The 19671-nt window shown below is 37.1% G+C and overlaps 1 protein-coding gene across 2 annotated transcripts in view; it reads right to left on the bottom strand.

Annotated features, from left to right (window-relative positions):
• plod2 (procollagen-lysine, 2-oxoglutarate 5-dioxygenase 2) overlaps positions 1 to 19671 on the bottom strand; it is a 59396-nt gene that overhangs the window by 17874 nt on the left and 21851 nt on the right. For both annotated transcript variants that reach the window (XM_048174697.1, XM_048174698.1), the window contains exons 2-10: positions 18396 to 18487; positions 18082 to 18218; positions 14963 to 15126; positions 11529 to 11641; positions 9621 to 9684; positions 9130 to 9227; positions 5269 to 5370; positions 820 to 945; positions 606 to 727 (exon numbers count right to left, since the gene is read on the bottom strand). In XM_048174697.1, the coding sequence (XP_048030654.1) occupies positions 606 to 727; positions 820 to 945; positions 5269 to 5370; positions 9130 to 9227; positions 9621 to 9684; positions 11529 to 11641; positions 14963 to 15126; positions 18082 to 18218; positions 18396 to 18487 (1018 nt within the window). The remainder of the gene's footprint in view (positions 1 to 605; positions 728 to 819; positions 946 to 5268; positions 5371 to 9129; positions 9228 to 9620; positions 9685 to 11528; positions 11642 to 14962; positions 15127 to 18081; positions 18219 to 18395; positions 18488 to 19671) is intronic.

The raw sequence follows: 19671 nt of genomic DNA on the forward strand, positions 1-19671 counted from the left end.
CATGACTAAAATGGATGTTAGTTGTTGGGCTTGTCTGTGCAAATCTCAAACTGAAATTTAATATCTGATTTTAGGGGTTTCCTGAGTATGAACATTAATAACACTGACACTAAAACAAGCAGCAATAATAACATTGGAAGAAGCTGGTTATAAATAATTGTGAAAAAGACTCAGGAAAGTCAAGTGAGAAAGTATTGTGACATTTACTTTTTTTCATATGTGTGTTAATTGCTTTTGGCGTCACTGTATGAAATCGGACATGCATAAGCAGATTGAAAGGGTTTTGGAGCCGGACTGGGAATCTTGGAGACTGCAGTGTTTGGGAGAGTACTAAACTGAGAGCAAATAGAAGGGTTCACAGGAGCGTTTTCTGTGTTTTGTTGGTACATTGCAATAGGAGGGGCAGATTTACTGCTTTGTGGTGAGTCGGAAGTTGTTCCTGTGTTTTTTTATTTGTAAGGAGCTGAAAGTGTGCTGACATGTGGAAAAGGTCTGTGTGTATCTTTGATCAGGAGTTAGAGCTTGAATTGCTCAGATTTGCATTGTAATTTAGTTCGTTATTTGCATATTTTCGAGAGTCACTCTTAAATTAAAGGGACGCTTACATTCCCATGTTCCTTGCTTCTCCTTGAGTTAAGTTCTCCTCGGGGCCAACAACCTTAAAACTGCGGAATACATCCTTGTTCTCTTCCCAAAACTTCTGTATGTGCTTCTCATGGTAAACCTCCTGAAGAACAAGACATGGAACAAGAACGGTAACAATCTCTAAAAATCCAAAAGGTCAAATGCTTCTTATTGCTTTGTCAGCCTGACACTCACATTGTTATGAATAAAGACGTTCAGTTTATCTTTGGGATAATCTAGACTCAGGAACCGTTCGAGGAACTCTGGCAGGAACGGAGTCGGCTGCTCGATGAATACACCAACAGTCACTTGTGGAAATTCCTGTTTAGATAAAGAGAAAAGCCTGGTTAAACATGAATACTTCTTCATGCCGTTGAGTTATTCACAATGTGTTCACTAAGGGTGGGCGGTATAACCCAAAAAAAATATCACAGCTGGAGTCATTTTATTGCACAGTGATTGCGTATCGCAACATAAATATTTTGCTGGAAATTCAACATGTTTATATTTTAATAACCATGTTTCTCCAACCATTCTCCAAACCGCTTGCCCTTGGGCCGAAAGCTGGAAATCCATCACATGGCTATTAATAATCCATTAAATACTTGAACAATAAAAGATACTTAATCTAGTTTGATTATTTTGTCTCTTTATTTCATAGACACAAAAAAGATACGGTTATTCATAAAAATAAGTCTAGTATCAGTGCAAAAACAGCGTCACATTATCCAACACTTAAATTAAAAACCAAAAGAACTCATATGTCTGAATGGATAAACTACAATCAAACCGTAGTAAAATAGATAAAATACTACACCTGTGAATGTATATCAGCCGAATTCTATCAAAGACTATAGTATCTTGTATTGTTCTGAATGGGAGAAAGTTTAATGCGCAATATGGTGGAATAAGTCCCGCCTTATAAATAAGAGGCAATCGCCGATTGGTAAAGTCATTGCATATCTGCATTAGAAGCTCCGGTTCATATAGAAACAGTCAGACACACGCCTTCAAAATGAGGCACAAGAGACACGCATTTAGGACTGCGCATGCGCATTGGCTTGATCCAGCCTGAAAAATACAGGTTTTGGTCCCACTTGATATTAAGTGGCCTTAACTACTATGTACTTGCATCAAAAAAATAAGTACAATGTACTTATTGGGGTCATATAGTATTGCAAAACACTTTTGCTGCTATTGAGGTGGGACACGGGTAAGGTTAGGGAAAGTTTTGGTGGTATGGGTAGGTTTAAGGGTAGGGGTAATGTGTAAGGGATGGGTCAACATAAATGTAATTACAGAAATTAATTACAGATGTAATAACATGCATGTGTTTTTAAAATATAAGTACGATGTGAAAACATGTATGTACACAATAAGTGCATTGTATCAAATGATTAATTGAAATGCAAGTACATAGTAGTTAAGGCCACTTAATATAAAGTGGGACCCAGGTTTTTTTGTCATGATTCAAGCATTTAGAAACAAAATGTATGAGACAGTTGTTGTCAGATTGCATTGATGATTTCAAATATGAAATTGAATCGAAAGCTTGGAAACAGCTTTGGAGAATTTGATGTTTCCCCATTCAAAGAGATAGGAGCTGCACTTGCATTTCAAAGATAGCCGCTGAGTGAAATGACTTGTCTTAAAGGGACTTTGATTCTAGAACACCCCTAAATAAGATTTTCATTATCCTGACTTGCTTTCACTCTATTTTCACATTTCTTTATGTTTCTCTCTCACATGTAAATAATGAAGCTTCCCTACACACTGATTATGGTATAGATTGTATAAGAAAATAATATACAGTGCCATCATACCATCCAGCCTTATTTCTCACATAGGAAGAAGCGCTGCTGGAGGTCTGAGAGAAAGTATAAGCTCCTTTCCCATGACATTGAGCTTAAGGTTACATAGATCGTTCACCACTACTTTTGTGGTTCTTGACCAGTCTACACAGCTCACAAGATGAAACGGGAGCTGAGTGACACCATGTAATTTCCCAGTTCCGACCTTGGCTCTGGGTTCCTGAAGGGAGTGTCCTAGGATCGAGCCAAAGGTCTTTAAATTGTTACCGACAGAAGAGCAGGGACTAAACAGGAGACACAGGGGATTCTGCGGAGTCTAGACCGGGACAGTTTCCTTTAACGGGGGCCCTTTCAACCACTGCATAAGCAGTGTGAGATTTTGAACCCTCGTCCCTTCTTCAACAACCAGCCCAAAACCACTGAGCAGATGAGAGTGGTTCGACCCAGCCACTCCCTCGACAAACAACAGACTTTGGGTTGGGCCTCATCTCATCAGCCTTTCCAATGTTTTTTAGCAATAAATCAAATATTAAAAATAGGCTTTTTGTTTCACTTGACCAGTCATCTGTCAATAACAATAACAAGTATATCTTTACATACCTCCCCAAGAGACTAAGAAAAAATACAGTTGATCCATTTATTGATGCTGATAACTTTAATTTACTCAGTTTCACATTGTGCCTAACAATGCCCTTCAGCCGCGACTCACAATGATTACATATCTCATATCATGTAGATTGTTGAGGTAAAAAAAAATGTGCTCATTTTCTAAGAGATTTGATTTACAATCTCTGCCAGGAGGATGATAAAACAATCTACAAATGTGTGACAGACGGTCAAAAATATAACTAGACATTTGGGATCTTTGACTTGGGCCAATAAGCACTCACCCAGATTAGCCTAAAAACCACCTTGGCCTCCATTGACGAGTTATCTCAATTTTATCAGAAAATGCTTCCCCGCCATTGATGCGTTTTTACGGCTTTCCATGTATTCAACTGTAATACAGTAGGGGGTGCTATCCAAGGGCGTAGATTTGGTTTCAACTTTGGGGGGGTTGAATGTTGGTATGGTTGTATTGTATTGGGGGGTTGCAACTGATGGCTTTGAATATTGGGGGGGGTTACCTCCCCCCCATCCCCCCCACAAACTACGCCCCTGGTGCTATCCCACATCTTCCAAATGAGAACAGTATCTCAAGATCAAAACACAGGCAAAGAAGAAGCAGTACATGTAAGCAGATGCATATGAAAAATAATGCGATCATCAACAATAAACAGCATATAAATAAAAATGGTCTAAAGTTACAGAGTGAAATGTCGACCCAGGAAGTGGTTACGACTGTGCAAGCTTTGGGGGTGTTGATGGACTTGATCTACTCCATCTATGTTTTGATCATAGTAATGAATCTGATCCAGACGTAGTCTTTGACAAAAATGTGTTTTTCAGTTTTAAATGCAATGCCCACATTTAAAAATTTAATAAACAACTGATGGATAGAACCAACTTTTTTTTTTCTTTTTGATAATCAGGGTAATGTATTAGCTTACAATGAGCAACAGTGTTGGGGGTAACACATTACAAGTAACTTGAGTTACGTAATTAGATTACTTTTTTTGTTGGAGTTTGGGTTCCTTGCCGCTGTCACCTTTGGCTTGCTTAGTTGGGGACACTTGACATTTGATATTCAACAGTGTTTTGTTCTGCCTGCATCGACACCATTGTATGCGAACTGAACTGAGCTGGATGATGACATCACTGTTTACTCCAGTGCTGATATAGATAAATTAACTAAATGAATAAATATTGATTCTTACATCGGAATTAATCAATACTGAATTTACTTAAGATGGATAATGACACCATTTAGCTGCTGTGCAGCCAAAATTATATGCCAGTTATCACTGTAAAGCTGCTTTAACACAATCTGCATTGTTAAAAGCGCTATATAAATAAAGGTGACTTGACTTGACTTTTCAAGTAACTAATAAAGTAATGCATTAATAAGTTACTTTTTCAAATAAGTAACACAAGTTGCTTTGATCCCCAGCTCTCCTGTCCTCATGTTGAGAAATTGTAAACATGATTCTTATTGTACTTCTAGACTAAATGTGAACATGCATTTACTCATCTCATTTGCACACAGTGTCAGTATAATCTGTTTCATTGTAACTTTAATAATGTTTTAGAAACCACTCAGAAAACCTTAGCAGTGTGTTAGGAAATTCTGAAAAAAAAGGTCAGCTCCAACACTGTGGTCAATTTTGCACAGGCAAGTGCTACAAGCAGAAATGAGTTGTTTCCTGCCTCAGTAACTCACTCTTAATGTAAAGAACTCAAAGTCCTTTTTGCCAACCTTAGCTGAACCCAACGACAAATTTTCAGGACGACCGCTATAGGTTGCCCTGTGGATAAAACCCCACACTGAGCCGCCCGCTAAAGAGAGGTCTGGTTGACAGCAACACCCCAGTAAGTGAAACCGTTCAAAAACCAAAAGCCATTTCCTGTACCACAGCAGTACACAACTTCCTCTTCCTCAAGTGGCTCCTCATGGGCATGTATAATCTTTTTAGGAATGTTTAAAGGGACATAGAGTGGCATAAGACACATGCTATTGTTGGAAATGGCACATAACTCCCATGCCTCACTTCTCCTGGCTTATCTCAAAGTGAAAACTGAAAAGGAACTAGTTATCCACTTTACATATACAAAGATGTATTAATAGTGTTGGAAATGTTGCACTGTTTTAAATGGCAGTTTTAGGATATAACTTTCTGGTGATGAGAGGAAAAGGAACAAAAACAGCCACTGTGGCTTTCATTGGATGACTCACTTCAAGCTGAGACAAATCCACCATGTCTTGGTCACAGATGGTACAGCCTCGCTCATAGTTCCACACATTGGGGATGTAGTTGGCCAAGTAATTAAAGTATATCTGTTGGAAAAAAAATATACATTTTTGTTTAGTTATTTATTTTATTATACATTTAAAAATATAAAATATGTATATTCTAAAATATTTATTCTACATGGTCCAGATGATTTAAGCTCCAGGATAGGAAATGTCCACCCATATTCCAGCCCAACCTCTAGTAGTTAAATCCAATTTTGGTCAGGACAACAACCCAAAAATGAATCCTGCTGTCAAATTGTCATGAACTACTGTAACTAGAACTATAATTATCACTGGACTGTTACTTTAGATGTATAACGCAACACACATTAAAGAATGAGTCCGTCTCAGCTGGAAATTTACAAGACAGCATCACGGGGAGGGAAAACTTGCATCTGGTCATCATTTTTGTATTTAAACGGTGTGGGAGATCAAGCAGATTAACAGTGCTGAAGGGAAATAATGTTCTTGTGTGTTGGCTTATGGGAAACGCCTCGTTTTATCTTAGATCAGGATAATTAAATTTACTTGTTACCATAAACAGGTTGCCTCAAATTTTGCTGAAAAATAAACTTTAAATATTTATTTTTGATTGGTGTGATAAAGGGACCCTCTGTAAAGCCCATGGGACCCCAGATCAAATATTATTTACACTTGCAAACATTTGCTATGTTTATCTCTCTTTCTCTTTAACCATTCCAGTCGTATCCGACTCTTGGTGATTCGATGGCCCTCGCTCGCCATACGCGAGAGACTGACCATGAGTTTTCTTGTCAATGATTTTACCAGGGTAGGTTGCCAGGTCTTTACCCCCCAACCCTCCCCGTTACATGGCTCGGGACTCAAACACACACTACAGACAATTTAGCATCTCCAATTCACCTATACTGCATGTTTTTGGATTGTGGGAGAAACTGGAGCACCCGGAGGACACAATAGCCGTGCTTCCACTGTCGGGCCAAATCAGGCGTGATAGTGCGTCCTGGGGCCAGTCGCATTTCCACTGTCACTTCCGGGGCTTGATCGTGCCTCGTCGGGGCTTTCTTGGGAGCAAAGGCCAGGGTTTTTTGGCCTGCCAAATACCTTGGTCCAAAGCGGGCCAGTTCGGGCTTGAGGGAGTGGTTACAAACAAAGGCTGTGTTTATCTAAGTCTGGAGACGGATGATTTCATATAGGTTACCAGCTGACATCAGCACTAAAGACTTAAAACTGACTTTCAGACAGCAGCAAGAGTTTAAAATAACTTCTGTTTGTGATCTGATGTGAATTCTGATCACTGTATAAGGCAGAAATATTTATATGCATGCAAAGAGCTATATGCGCTAACATGGTAAATACGACCACTTGAGGAAATCAGACAAATCATTTAGGCTATCACAATCATGTATTTATTTTATCTGTCAGTAACTTTAGTCTCATCTTTTTAAACCGGACTGTCTGATATCCATATTCAGCTCTGCATATGTCATAAAATAAAGCGACTCCTGCTTTTCGGGAGCTAAGTCTGACTGAAAATGAAACTGTTGGGACTGTCACTGGAGAGAGTGCTAAAGCTCCTCAGGTCGTATTTTTGGTGGAAAATTTGTAGAAATGATCATTCTTTCTAAATGTGATGTAAACATACTGTCCTGTGACTACAAATAAACAGATGCAGATGCAACTGAATAAATATATGCGTCCTCTTTCTTTTGTGAAATAACGGGAAATACCACTTTATTTCTGTGACTAATGTGCAATCTTGACACAAATTAATTCATTATGATCAATGCATCACTTATTATTGTAAAACTGTGGCAAAACATTGATGCTTGGGTTTATGAATCTTTAAGTAATCAACAAAAATGCCAACAAATGGCCGCTTTTATTGTGTTTGTTTTGCGATCTCGCTAGTTTCCAGCGATTTTTTTCTGATTAGTTTTCTGACAAAACTTCCATTTGTTGGTGAAATAATGGGTTTGTGTGATGTTGTTCCAGAGAGTCCTGATATCACTGCAAAAAATGCTGTTCTTACTTAGAATTTGTGTCTTGTTTCCAGTCCAAATATCTAAACATTCTTAGATCAAGAAGCATTTTCTTGACAAGTAAAAAATATTTTCTTGTTTTTAGGAAAAATAAGTTAAAATTAAGTGAGTTTTTCCTTAAAACAAGCAAAATAATCTGCCAATGGGGTAAGCAAAATAATCTTAATCCAAACCGAAAACAAGATTATACATCTTATTTCTGGCTTGAAATAAGATTATTTTACCCCATTGACAGATTATTTTGCTTGTTTTAAAGAAAAACTCACTTAATTTTGACTTATTTTTCCTGAAAACAAGAAAATAATTTTTACTTGTCAAGAAAATGCTTCTTGATTTAAGAACTTTAAGATATTTTCACTAGAAACAAGACAAAAACTCTAAGTAAGAACAGCATTTTTTGCAGTGTACGGACAGGTTTTAGTGAAGTGTTGCGGAGCTTCTGGCCCGACGGTGGAAATGCAGAGTGATTTTGGGCTCGGTGCTACAGGTCCGAGGCTATTAACCCAGCCTGGCCCATTGAAAGCCCTGGCAAAGTGGCTAATGAGAATAAGCAAACTCCACCCTCAGCTGAGACTCGAACCGGGGACCTTCTTGCTGCTATCACGGCTGTATGTGTGTCAGCCAGAAACAGAAGACTGCTGTCATGAACATTAGAACTAGGGGAATCAAGATACAATGCCTGCATGCTTCTATCCAAAACAACTTGCCTTAATACATGGTTGTGGATTTGTTAAGTGATACTGCACCCTAATCTAAAACTGTCCATGTGCCAAAACTCTGAGTTTTTCTTCCATGGAACTCAAGCCCTTATTCCTTGTTAATTTGTTCACTGGCAGCTGGATACAGGTTTTGGCAGAACAACTGCACACACTCCTGTCATGCTGCTTTCGATTACAGGAAGTTAGAATGTAATAGTAAGGAGGGAATCTTCAATTCAATCCAGCCTCAACCACATTACAGATGGTCTCCAGATGCAGTCTTTCTTATTCATCCCATGTTAGAAAATTTTAGATAATTTAACATTTATAGTTAACTGCTGAGACAGGTCATGACCTCAAGTGCTAGGTCAATTGTTTAAACATTACTGACAGAAAATCCAAATGAAGAGAGGCTGTAAACCAAGCCCCTGGCTTCACATTCTGGTCGTAAGCTACTACTGTGTATCCTCAAGCCTTGTTACTTTTATTGGACCTTGTTTGAGTATTTACGAGAACATCTGTAATCCCCAGGGCATGTTAAAGACACTGGAGATCAGAGAGATCATCAGGGACGGACACGGGGCAGCTTGAATGAATCATAGAGCATAAGGGTGAGCTCTGGATGGATGATTATTCATTAGAAACAGCACAGATGGTTGGGCATTAGGAGAAGATGACTCCACGCAGGGCTGTGTTTATTTAATCTGTCACTGAAGAGCAGAAGGAAAAGCTCTACGGGTTTGAGATTACATTATCACCCAGGCATCCTGGTAAAATGTCAAACTCCACAGCAAGGCGGAGAGAGTTGGACAATGACTGCAATATTTCGGCAAAAGGACTGTCTAGTATTTAGTCACTAACTGTATAATTACAGTCAGGAGCATCATTTTGAAAATACCTCATGTAGTGCTCTACTGGAAAATATGATCAGTTTTGAGGAACAATAATGAAGGTATATGAAATATTTATTTGTTTAAATGAACCAACTGCAGAAGGTGCGACTGAAACATGTATTTTGATCCAGGTCTATTTTCTACACTGTTTGCATTATTCATTGACATGCAGAGAAAGAAGACATTTACCTTGGTGTTCACATTTCCATGGATAACCGCAGGCAGACTGTTGTAGACAGTGTTCCTCACTCGCACTCGCTCAGTCCCAAACTTTAGGAGAACTTCATCTAAATAAAAAAAAATATATATATTTTTACAATCAGTAAGTCCATGGAATTATTTTGAGTGTTTTATTGACAGGCAAGTCTGGGCACTGGGACTAGATACTGTACACCTCTTCTCAAGTAAGCTACATAATATGAGGTGTCTGTAGAACAAAGGGTGTGAGATGAGTTACACTTAGGGTTTTGTTCAAATCCTTATATGAGCAGTAGTATTGGTGATGCTTGCCTCAAGTACTTAAAGAGATAACCAAGAACTAATACCAAGACCAAAACTGTTTTGATGAAAAATCTAAATCAAAACTTTGACAACCCCTTTATTCATCAGCTATGTATGATGCAATATAATAAACAAATTGTTTAATAGCAAGTTTTACACAGCATCTTGGATTGACTCACCCACTGCTCCATTCAGATTCTGGAAAATCTCACACTTGTGGTCCAAGGTCATATTAAGCCTTTCCTAAAATAAAGAAGAGGACAAACTTGAGTTTGTGTAAAATAGGACGTGTGACCTTTGTCCTTGTGTAAACTGTTTATAGTTTCGTATTTTTAACCAGTTTGTTTTCTTTTGAGTGGTATGATACATTTGCAAGCGTTTTATAAGTGCATGTGGTCGAGTTACAAGCATTTGTGCTCTCACAGTGCCTTAACCCTCTGGTGCTCTTCGCGTAGCGGTCAAAATGACTTTTTTTAAAATGTACTATATTTTAGTTCGATATATTAATATTGTGTAGTTTAGAGGATTTTATGGTACTAAATTATATTTATGCTGTAGTTATAATCCATTTATTCAGTTTTTGTGCAAAGACCGGAACATGAAATTTCCAACTTAAACTGTTATAAATCCTGAATGCTTTGGAGCACAGACTTAAGTTTGGTCTCTTTCTTTAAAGACGACACTTGCCAGATTATTGCTGAAGTGAAAAAAAAAAAGTTTTAAAAGGTGAACTTAAGAAAATTTATAGAATTTTACATTTATTTTGAAAAAAAAAAAAAAAAAAAATGCACACAAATACTATTTTCAATTTTTATATGAAATATATATTTTCCAAAACACATTTTACTCAAACTGTGAGAAAATCAAGTTGTGTTCCAAATTTAAGCTTTATATCTCAAAAAATGAGCTTTCAGTAAGACTTTGTTTGGGTGCAGTAGCAAAAGTTTCCAATAGACTTGTTTTCCAATCATTTGTGTTTCTAATGTTCAGGACCATTTAACCTTTTTTTTAATCATGTCCATGATGTTTTTTTTTTTTTTTTTTCTTTTGTGTTCACAAAACCTTTACCACATTTTTATGGAAGAGGATTAGGGCCAAGCAATAATAAAAAAAATAATAAATAAATAAAAAAACATCTCGAGATTAAAGTTGTTAAATTTCGAGAAAAAAGTTGAGATAAAATGTTGAGAATAAACTCATTAAATTACGAGAACAAATTCGTTAAATTATGAGAAAAATGTCGTTACATTTTGACAAAAAAGTTGAGATAAAATGTTGAGAATAAAGTCATTAAAACGAATTTATTCAAATTGTAATTTAAAAATTTGTTTTGTAATTTAACTTTTTCTTGTAATTTAATGACTTTATTCTCAAATTTTTTGAATTTTTTCTCGTAATTTAACGACTTTTTTCTCGTAATTGAATGAGTTTATTCTCGTAATTTAATGACTTTATTCTCAACATTTTTTCTTGACTTTTTTCTCGTAATTTAACGACTTTTTCTCGTAATTTAACAACTTTTTTCTCGTAATTTAATGACTTTATTCTCAACATTTTATCTCGACTTTTTTCTCGTAATTTAACGACTTTTTTCTCGTAATTTAATGACTTTATTCTCAACATTTTATCGACTTTTTTCTTGTAATTTAATGACTTTTTTCTCGTAATTTAACAACTTTTTTCTTGTAATTTAATGACTTTATTCTCAACATTTTATCTCGACTTTTTTCTCGTAATTTAACGACTTTTTTCTCGTAATTTAATGACTTTATTCTCAACATTTTATCTTGACTTTTTTCTCGTAATTTAACGACTTTTTTCTCGAAATTTAACGAGTTTTTTCTCGTAATTTAATGAGTTTATTCTCAACATTTTATTTCGACTTTTTTCTCGAAATTTAACGAGTTTTTTTCTTGAAATTTAACAACTTTAATCTCGAGATGGTTTGATTTTTTTAGTATTGCTTGGCCCTAATCCTCTTCGTACGTTTTGCATTCAGATGGAGAAAAAACCCCCCAAAAACTTAAACTTAAATTTTTTCGGTCAAAAATGACAGAGAAGCACCAGAGGCTTGCTTCTTCACTGACCCTCTGAAGTGGATCCACGTAGATCTTAGTGTAGAATAGCTGATCATCATCATTATCATGAAGGTCCCACTGGTTCACAATCTTCTGTATGTATGGAGCATAGCCGATAAAGCCTGTGAAAGACATCATGTAGTTTTTTTATAGATTGTCTGTGTTGTAAAAGAAAGTATAGGATGTAAAAGATACGTGTGAAGCGTTGACATTATGGGATGTCTGGACACAGTTCCATTTTCAATTACGTCTTCTCTGAGAATCTTAAATATCACTCCAGATTCTGGTGTGGTTCCTCAAACCCTCAAAACATTGGGAAGTCTGGCAGAAGCATCTGACCAACAAACAACAAGTGTCGTGTGGTCACGACTAACCTCAGATGGCATAGACTTTCTACATCCACTCAAGATGGAGGACAGTGATCAGTATATGTGCTGGCTCTCTATGTTTCTATAGTAACCTGCGTACGGATATCTCATCATTTTCTTGAAGCTCTAACCACAGTTGAAAATTGTAGGGCTTGGTTCTCACATTGGCCTCTGTGCAGTTTTAGATACCATCATTCTGCAGGAATTAGGAACTATTTTAAGTTACCGCCCTAGACATTCCTAATAACCTTTTTCTATAGCCTACATTCATAGGCTGGTCTGAAAACCATTTAAAACACATCAAATTGATGTTTCCAGAGGCTTTAGTAGGAATCTGTACAAATCTGTTCAGTAGGCACCGACACATCTCAAATGATTTTACTGGACATCTTGAGATCTTTCAATGAATCATCGATCCACTAAAATCCAAAAGAAGCTAAACAAGGCAAGTTTTCAAGCACATATGATTTACATGTCAGTTCATTCGCGAAATTAGCAGATATTCTTAGCTTCAAGGCAGTCACCTCAGATGTGGTGACATGAATCTTGTTTTATTACAGTGCAATAAAGTAAAACCCTTGACATAATGCCCAGGTTCGAAAGCAATAGTTGAAGCCAGATGTAATGCATTATGACATGTGGTTTGAATCTAGAATCCAAATGTTGTTTTTCCCACAGATCGAATCAACTCTACCTTCACGAATCTTGACATGAGGGACGATCAGAAAGAGACAAGCTATGCCATGCAGTCTTTCTTATTTCCACGAAAACATGCTCAACATGACATTTCTAGTCCAACCGAAACAAAACAGCAGTCACCGCAATCTACGGAGCAGCTGAAGGGATAAAGCCAACCTTCAATTTTGGATGTACAGGCAATCGAACAGGAAGTCCAACACAAACAAACTTGTCCTGTTAATGACACAGCCTCAACGCCCCGACAGGACACTACACAAGACGGAGTGACCGCTGCAGTCAAAGCAGTAATTGACCAGATTAAAATAGACAGAATCAGTTTAGACGAGCAATGACCACAGGGTTTAGAGTTCAGAGGGGCTGACGTTACCATTCTTCAACGGAGAGTCCGAGGAAGATGGATGGACGCGCACGTACACACACTCAAATGAATGCACCATTCATGAAGACCCCTGTATGAATAGTGCACTATGCCTGGTGGCCCTCAGGAAATTCCACAGGGTGAGTGGCCGCCGCTGGCCGTTTACACAGAAAACACTTTCTCTATCATATTGTACCGATAATGAAATTCCACTGTTTGTCCTTCGCTCTCTATAATCACCCTCCTCGCATTGTTCTAAATCCTACCAGACCAAACAAACCCACACAGAAGCATCCGGGGCAAACTGCACGATGACGATACGGCTAAATGGCAGCAGGCCATGACCTCTTGTGCATAAAGTCTTCCAGTGATTTGCTTAAAGAATGCACAAGCAAAACATGCAAACATAAATAACATGGAATGTTGAAGAATGTAAACCATGAGGTATTACAAGCTGTGAAGAACTAAAACCGACTAAACAATTGTACAAATCAATTGTGCACATTCTTAATGTGCATGTGTTCTTAAAGGGATAGTTTTATCCAATGATTTACTCACCCTCAAGCCATCTTAGGTGTATATGACTATCTTCTTTCAGACAAACACAATCAGAGATATATTTAAAAATATCATTGCTCTTCCAAGCTTTATAATGGTAGTGGGGGGGGGGGATTCATCCATCCATCATAAAAGTAATCCATATGGCTCCAGGAGGTTAATAAAGGCCTTCTGAAGTGAAGCAATTGGTTTTTGTACGAAAAATATCCATATTTAAAACTTTATAAATTCAAATAACTAGCTTCCGGCAGATGACGGTATGCAAGAAAGGCTGAAACTGAACAAACTGAAGCTCCTCTTAAAAATTTCTTCTAATTTGTGACCGGTGTTGTGTTTTGCTCTATCCTCTGAGCTTCCGTGTTCATCATTGCGTCATGTGTCGGGTCAGAGGTCACTCTTCCGCTATGCGTATGGATATCTGCCGGAAGCTAGTTATTTGAATTTATACTGATAAATACTGATATTTTTCTTACAACAACCCATTGCTTCACTTCAGAAGGCCTTTATTAACTCCCTTGGAGCCGTATGGATTATTTTTATGATGGATGGATGCATTTTGTTTTGTTTTTTTGCTTCAAAATTTGGCCTTTTCACAATCATTATAAAGCTTGAAAGAGCAAGGATATTTTAAATATATCTCTGAATGTGTTCGTCTGAAAGAAGATAGTCATATACACCTGGGATGACTTGAGGGCGAGTAAATCATGGGATAATTATCAGTTTTGGGTGAACTATCCCTTTAACTTCAACTGTTGCTGAAACAACCTATTTCACATGGGTCTTTATAGCGCCCCTTGTGGTAACAATGTGTTTGAAACGTGTTGTAACGCAATGACGCATGAAAGATAAAAATGTCTGTTCATATACTTGAAAGACTTGTTTTAGTCCTTACATTTGCAAAATGCAAACTGTGTTTACTGAAGGCAAAATGTACAAATCTATAAGATAAGAAAATCAGTCCAGTTTTGACATCAAATTGTAAGATGTGCACACAAAGAATACATTACCAGATTGGCAATAAAGGTGCTTAAATTGGGGTAACAGCCAAAAATGTGTGCCAATCGGATGCAAAAGTTTATGTTTTGACATCAGAACTGGTGAGAAGCTCATTTATGAATTTAAAAAATATATATCATGTAAATGCAGATTTATTCAAGTTAATACAAATGTTTCTAGCTTTTATGTGTGGTATTTATGACCTTATAGAATATTGATTAAGACATTTACATTACTCTGCATGACCTTTGTTGGGTTATTTAACACAGTCAGTGTAAGATCACATCTCTCATAGTGTTTTGATACAATATAAGAGATGTAGAAATCCAACTCAACTGAATTGAAGGAGTTGAAATCTCAATAATACAATGACTTTGGGCTCATCTGTCTGCTAAACCTTTATAACTTCATGGCGAAGCGACTTTCATATTTTCACATCATTTCCCGTTCCCTTTTTTACACACCTCCAGAGTTAAGAAAGCGTTTCCCACTGCGGACAGAAGGATACTTCTCTGCCAGTCGAGAATCCGGCCAGATGATTCCCTCAGCAGCAAACACCAGCTTATGATTGGTCTTCTGGAACTTTCTGAGAATCTCCTCAGGTCCACCAGCAAAGATGAGGTCATAACTGAAGAGTGAAAAGGAGAAGTGAATTGTTATCCTGTTCAACACGCTCCCAACGGATCAGCGATTTTCACATTTAAGACATCATCAAGCAGTTGCACAAATGATACTTGCTAATCCACATCCAGTTTATTTAATCAGCTGTGTCTATTTTCACTGAACTGCTGGAAGGGCATTTTGGTCTTCTATTTCAGACACTATTAATATGCCTGGTAACGTTAGTAACTATAAATGTCTTCAGAGGAAGTAAACTGTGAGGGAGGCACCATGGTTTCCTCTCGTCTGGGGAACACCTGTGCACACAAATTATTTCCCTTTTTCTATCATGACTTAAAATTCATCTCTGGAATATGTGACACAGCTATGGTCTCAACTACACCTCTAAGGGAAATATTACTGTAAAAGATATTTCAGAGGAACCCTGAACTCTGATTTCCTAGCTACTTTCCTAATGTTTAGCTTGTACATAAGGCTAGCTATTCACTGACGCACGGCCCCGAATGTTGTTATTCTAAACTTCTTTGAACTCTGAGCTGTTTAGGAGACCTAGAAATATGTGTAATTCCAGATATGGAGTGTGTATAAATATCTGCTTCAGAGTTCAGAGAGTTCAGCAATAAGGACTTGATTCGATTTGAGGTGATTTAAACAAATGACCCTATGATAAAACGGCACTGCACTTGGCAGGTAAGCGTGAAGTTAACTTCAAACACTAATCTTTTTCTACTTTGTGATCATAATAATCATGCACAATTCTGTAGAACACACCCAGACCTGCACAGCAAAAAACTTTCATTATAAATTGACATGCTGTAATTTCCCTTGAATGATGAAGTTAAATAACAGGCAATTTATTATGGTTGATTTGCATAAATTGAGCAAAAAGCCACCAGAGCCTGCCTTGGTTTTAAAGGTAGGTCTACAAAATTGTTGAACAAATGCCCGACCGTTTTACCTTCACACAGAGTCTTGCTGTTTCCCATTGAATTGGCAATGGTACTGTAATATTTCTCTTACTGAGGTGGGTGGAAAAGGATATGCATTTACACTTATGGCACACGTGTTATTGTTGATGGAAAGCTATACATTTTTAGCCAGTTATTTTGTCTTTATCTAGACTAGATATTTTGCTGGGCATCATTTACTTTAAATTACAGGTAATCTCTAAGTAAGTAAGTATAGTAAGTATTGAGGCAAAGTAAGCATTTTATAGCAAATTAGAGTCTATTCACAGCATAGAGAAATGAATATTGGATCATTTTCTGTCTCTGGTATGTGGACCAGTATTTTTACTGTCTAGTAAATCTGATACCATTTATGGGCTTTTCACACATGAATTGTTCACAAAGGTTATAAATCGTTAATACTTAATCCTCTGCTGTCTTGCCCATGTTTCAGACTGTTCATATTTTATTCAGCTTTAGTTGTTGCCATGCAATGCAGTTTAGGATTATTACAGGCTTCATAACTTAGAGTCTAAAACCCACTTTAATTTATTTATTTATTATTTTTTTTTTTTATTTACCCAAGGTTGAACATGTCTTAAATTTCTGGAAGGTTGTTTCCACCATTGAATTAAAAATAAAATGGTTAATTGCAACTTTTTATCTCACAATTCTGACATTTTTTCTAAGAAATGCGTCATATAAACTCGCAATTGCAAGTTATAAAGTCAGAATTGTGGTATATAAATTCATAATTCCAAGAAAAAAAGCTAAATATCTTGCAATTATGACAATTATGAATCTGACTTTACAACCCGCAATTGCAAGAAAAGTCAGAACTGAAAAATTGTCAGAATTGTGAGATGTAAACTCACAATTGCAAGAAAGAAAAAAGCAAAATATCTCGCAATTATGACTTTTTTCTCAGAATTGAGAGTTTATATCTTGGAAATCTGACTTTATAACATGCAATTGCGATTTTATATCTCACAAATCTGGGAAAAGATATAAACTCGCAATTGTGAGAAAAGCCAGAGCTTGAAAAAAGTCAGAATTGTGAGATAAAAAGTCGCAATTATGTTCTAAATTGCTCTAATCCATGGTGGAAACAAGCTTCCATTTAAACCAGTTGTTTTAGTGTGGTGAGAAAATAATTTTACACTAGCCGTACATCTTGGCTGAGCATCTCAAATTTACAAAGTTGTTTTTTATTCTGCTTCATGTTGTAACATCAGTTAGACTTTATTTCGATAGTCCACTAACTATAAGTGACTTTGCAACAACATGCCAACTAACTAACATCATTACAGTATTAGTAGACTGTTAGATTAAGGTTAGGGTTAAGTTGACATGTACTTGCAAAGTTGCCTATATTGAGTAGAATGTCTGTCGGGGGATCATCAGTCTACTAACACTCTAATGACATGTAGTTGCAACATTACTTAGAGTTAGTAGAATGTCTAAAGTGGATTATCGAAATAAAGTGTTACTGTAACATCTAGTTTATTCTATTTATGACTGTTATAAGTTGATATGTCATGGCTAATTTAAGAGACATTGTAAGTAATTGTCAGTAATGTTCCTTTAAGAGAGTTCTTCCATGTTGGGAAAACCTCAATGTTCTGCCTGTGCTGTGTAAAGAGTAACAAGATATTAAATAAAAGCTTTACTGCTGCCAATATGACTTACCCAGTCCATCTTTATTACAATATAAAAACACATATCAAAAATATTATTTAACATCACTAAATGAACCTAAATGCATTAGGTTACACTAACAAAACTACATTTAGATCAGGTATAAAAGGAAACATTTGCACATTACCACTTTTTACAATGCGGTCTTAGCTTGTTTAAACTGATATATTTGGTCCCAGCCTGACCATCTGAAGAGTTCTCAAAACATCTACAAACCCATCAAAGTATTAAAAGAAATCAGCTTCATGGCCAGATAAATATCATCCAACCATCTTTTTTTCCCAATAGGCAACCATTCAAATGATAAGCACACCTACCTGTCCACAAACAAGACCACTAAGTCCTCTTGGTCAGCCAGAGACTCCATGGCTTCCTTCAGCAGTCGAACCTTTTGGCCTCCCCCAATGGACCGACCCACATCACCTCCCTTCCACTCCTCTCCCATCCCCAACACCTGTGTCAGTTCAAACAGAAGCTCAGTCAACATACTACCACTACACCACCATCTGCATGCATATTATCAATGATTTCAAAGAAATAAAGCACCCATCATGTGAGAAGTCGCACAGTAGTGTGAGAGAGTCTGGTGCATGGCATTGTGTGATTGTTTAAAGTGAGAAATAAACCTTACCTTCACATTGAAGTTGAAGTAGTTTGCTGACTGCATGAAGCGGTGGTAGCCTTCCGTCTCCTCCGTTGCAACAGTGAGTACAAGCAGTTTTTCTGGTGACAGAAGATAATCGATAAATAAATAAATAAATGTCTGGGCTGTATTCTTCAAAAACCTAAAGATATTTAGAATTCTTAACGTTTTCCAAAACCCCGCCATTCACTAAAAGATTCTTTACCAACATCTATATATGTTGCTTTTTGCCTACAGTATGAAGTAAAGGGTTTCTTATTACTCCAAACCAAACTACAACCAAACCTCAAACCTATGTCAACACTCGCAAGACTGATTCCTAAAGTTCATCCCCTCCTGTAGAGAGGATAAATGCAGAGTAAAGTAAAAATCACCATGATTTGAAATGGTTTTGGCAGGACATGTTCCATAATGAGTATTGGTGTTACATATGATGGTGGTAACAGTGGTGCTGATGGTTAGTTAGCAGAAGAGGGGCTTAAGTTTCTCAAGCACCCGCTACACTTCCGCTGGACGTGCCAGTGAGCAGGTACAGACCCTCTAGTAGAGCAGTGTGGGAAAATAAATTCCAGACTGGGGTGTGAAGGGCTGGGTAACTTCAATCGTCCGTCATCTCTTGGTTTGGAAAACAGCCCCAGAGAAATCTTAAGCAAACTTAAGAGTAAGAAACAGGATGTCTGTACGTCAGCTGTAACACTGTAAACAGTGTAGGTTTTACAACTGCACTGATTGAAAACAAATGGCAAGCATGTGTAGAATAAAACCTCAATTGTTCTTGCACATGATGGTGTGGCCTTCAGAAAACTTCTTCAGTGCTTTGATTTGCATTTAAAAGTCATGTCCAGAAGCATGTGTTTTGTCACATGGTATTTGCAGTGCAGGTGATTGGCTTAAATAGGTCCTTAATTATGATTTCACTTTTTTAACTTTAGTTAGTGTGTAATGTTGCTGTTTGAGCATAAACAACATCTGCAAAGTTACGACGCTCAAAGTTCAGTGCAAAGGGAGATATTTTCTTTTATAGAAAATGCTTTTTAAGGACTACAACAAACGGTTGGTAGAGACTACAACGAGCTTCTTCCTGGGTTAGTGACATCACGAACCTAAAGTTCAGTAGCCCCGCCCACTGATTTGAGCATGACAAGTAGTAGTAGGTAAATAACAGATGCTAACACTGGATCGAGCAACTAAGTGATAATCATGCCTTTGAAGAGTGCAAAATGTTGTGCAGTGCCAGGTTGTGGAGCCTGGCATTAAAAAACAA

This window comes from Megalobrama amblycephala, linkage group LG22 (assembly GCF_018812025.1).
Source record: "Megalobrama amblycephala isolate DHTTF-2021 linkage group LG22, ASM1881202v1, whole genome shotgun sequence".
Classification (NCBI taxonomy): Eukaryota; Metazoa; Chordata; class Actinopteri; order Cypriniformes; family Xenocyprididae; genus Megalobrama; species Megalobrama amblycephala.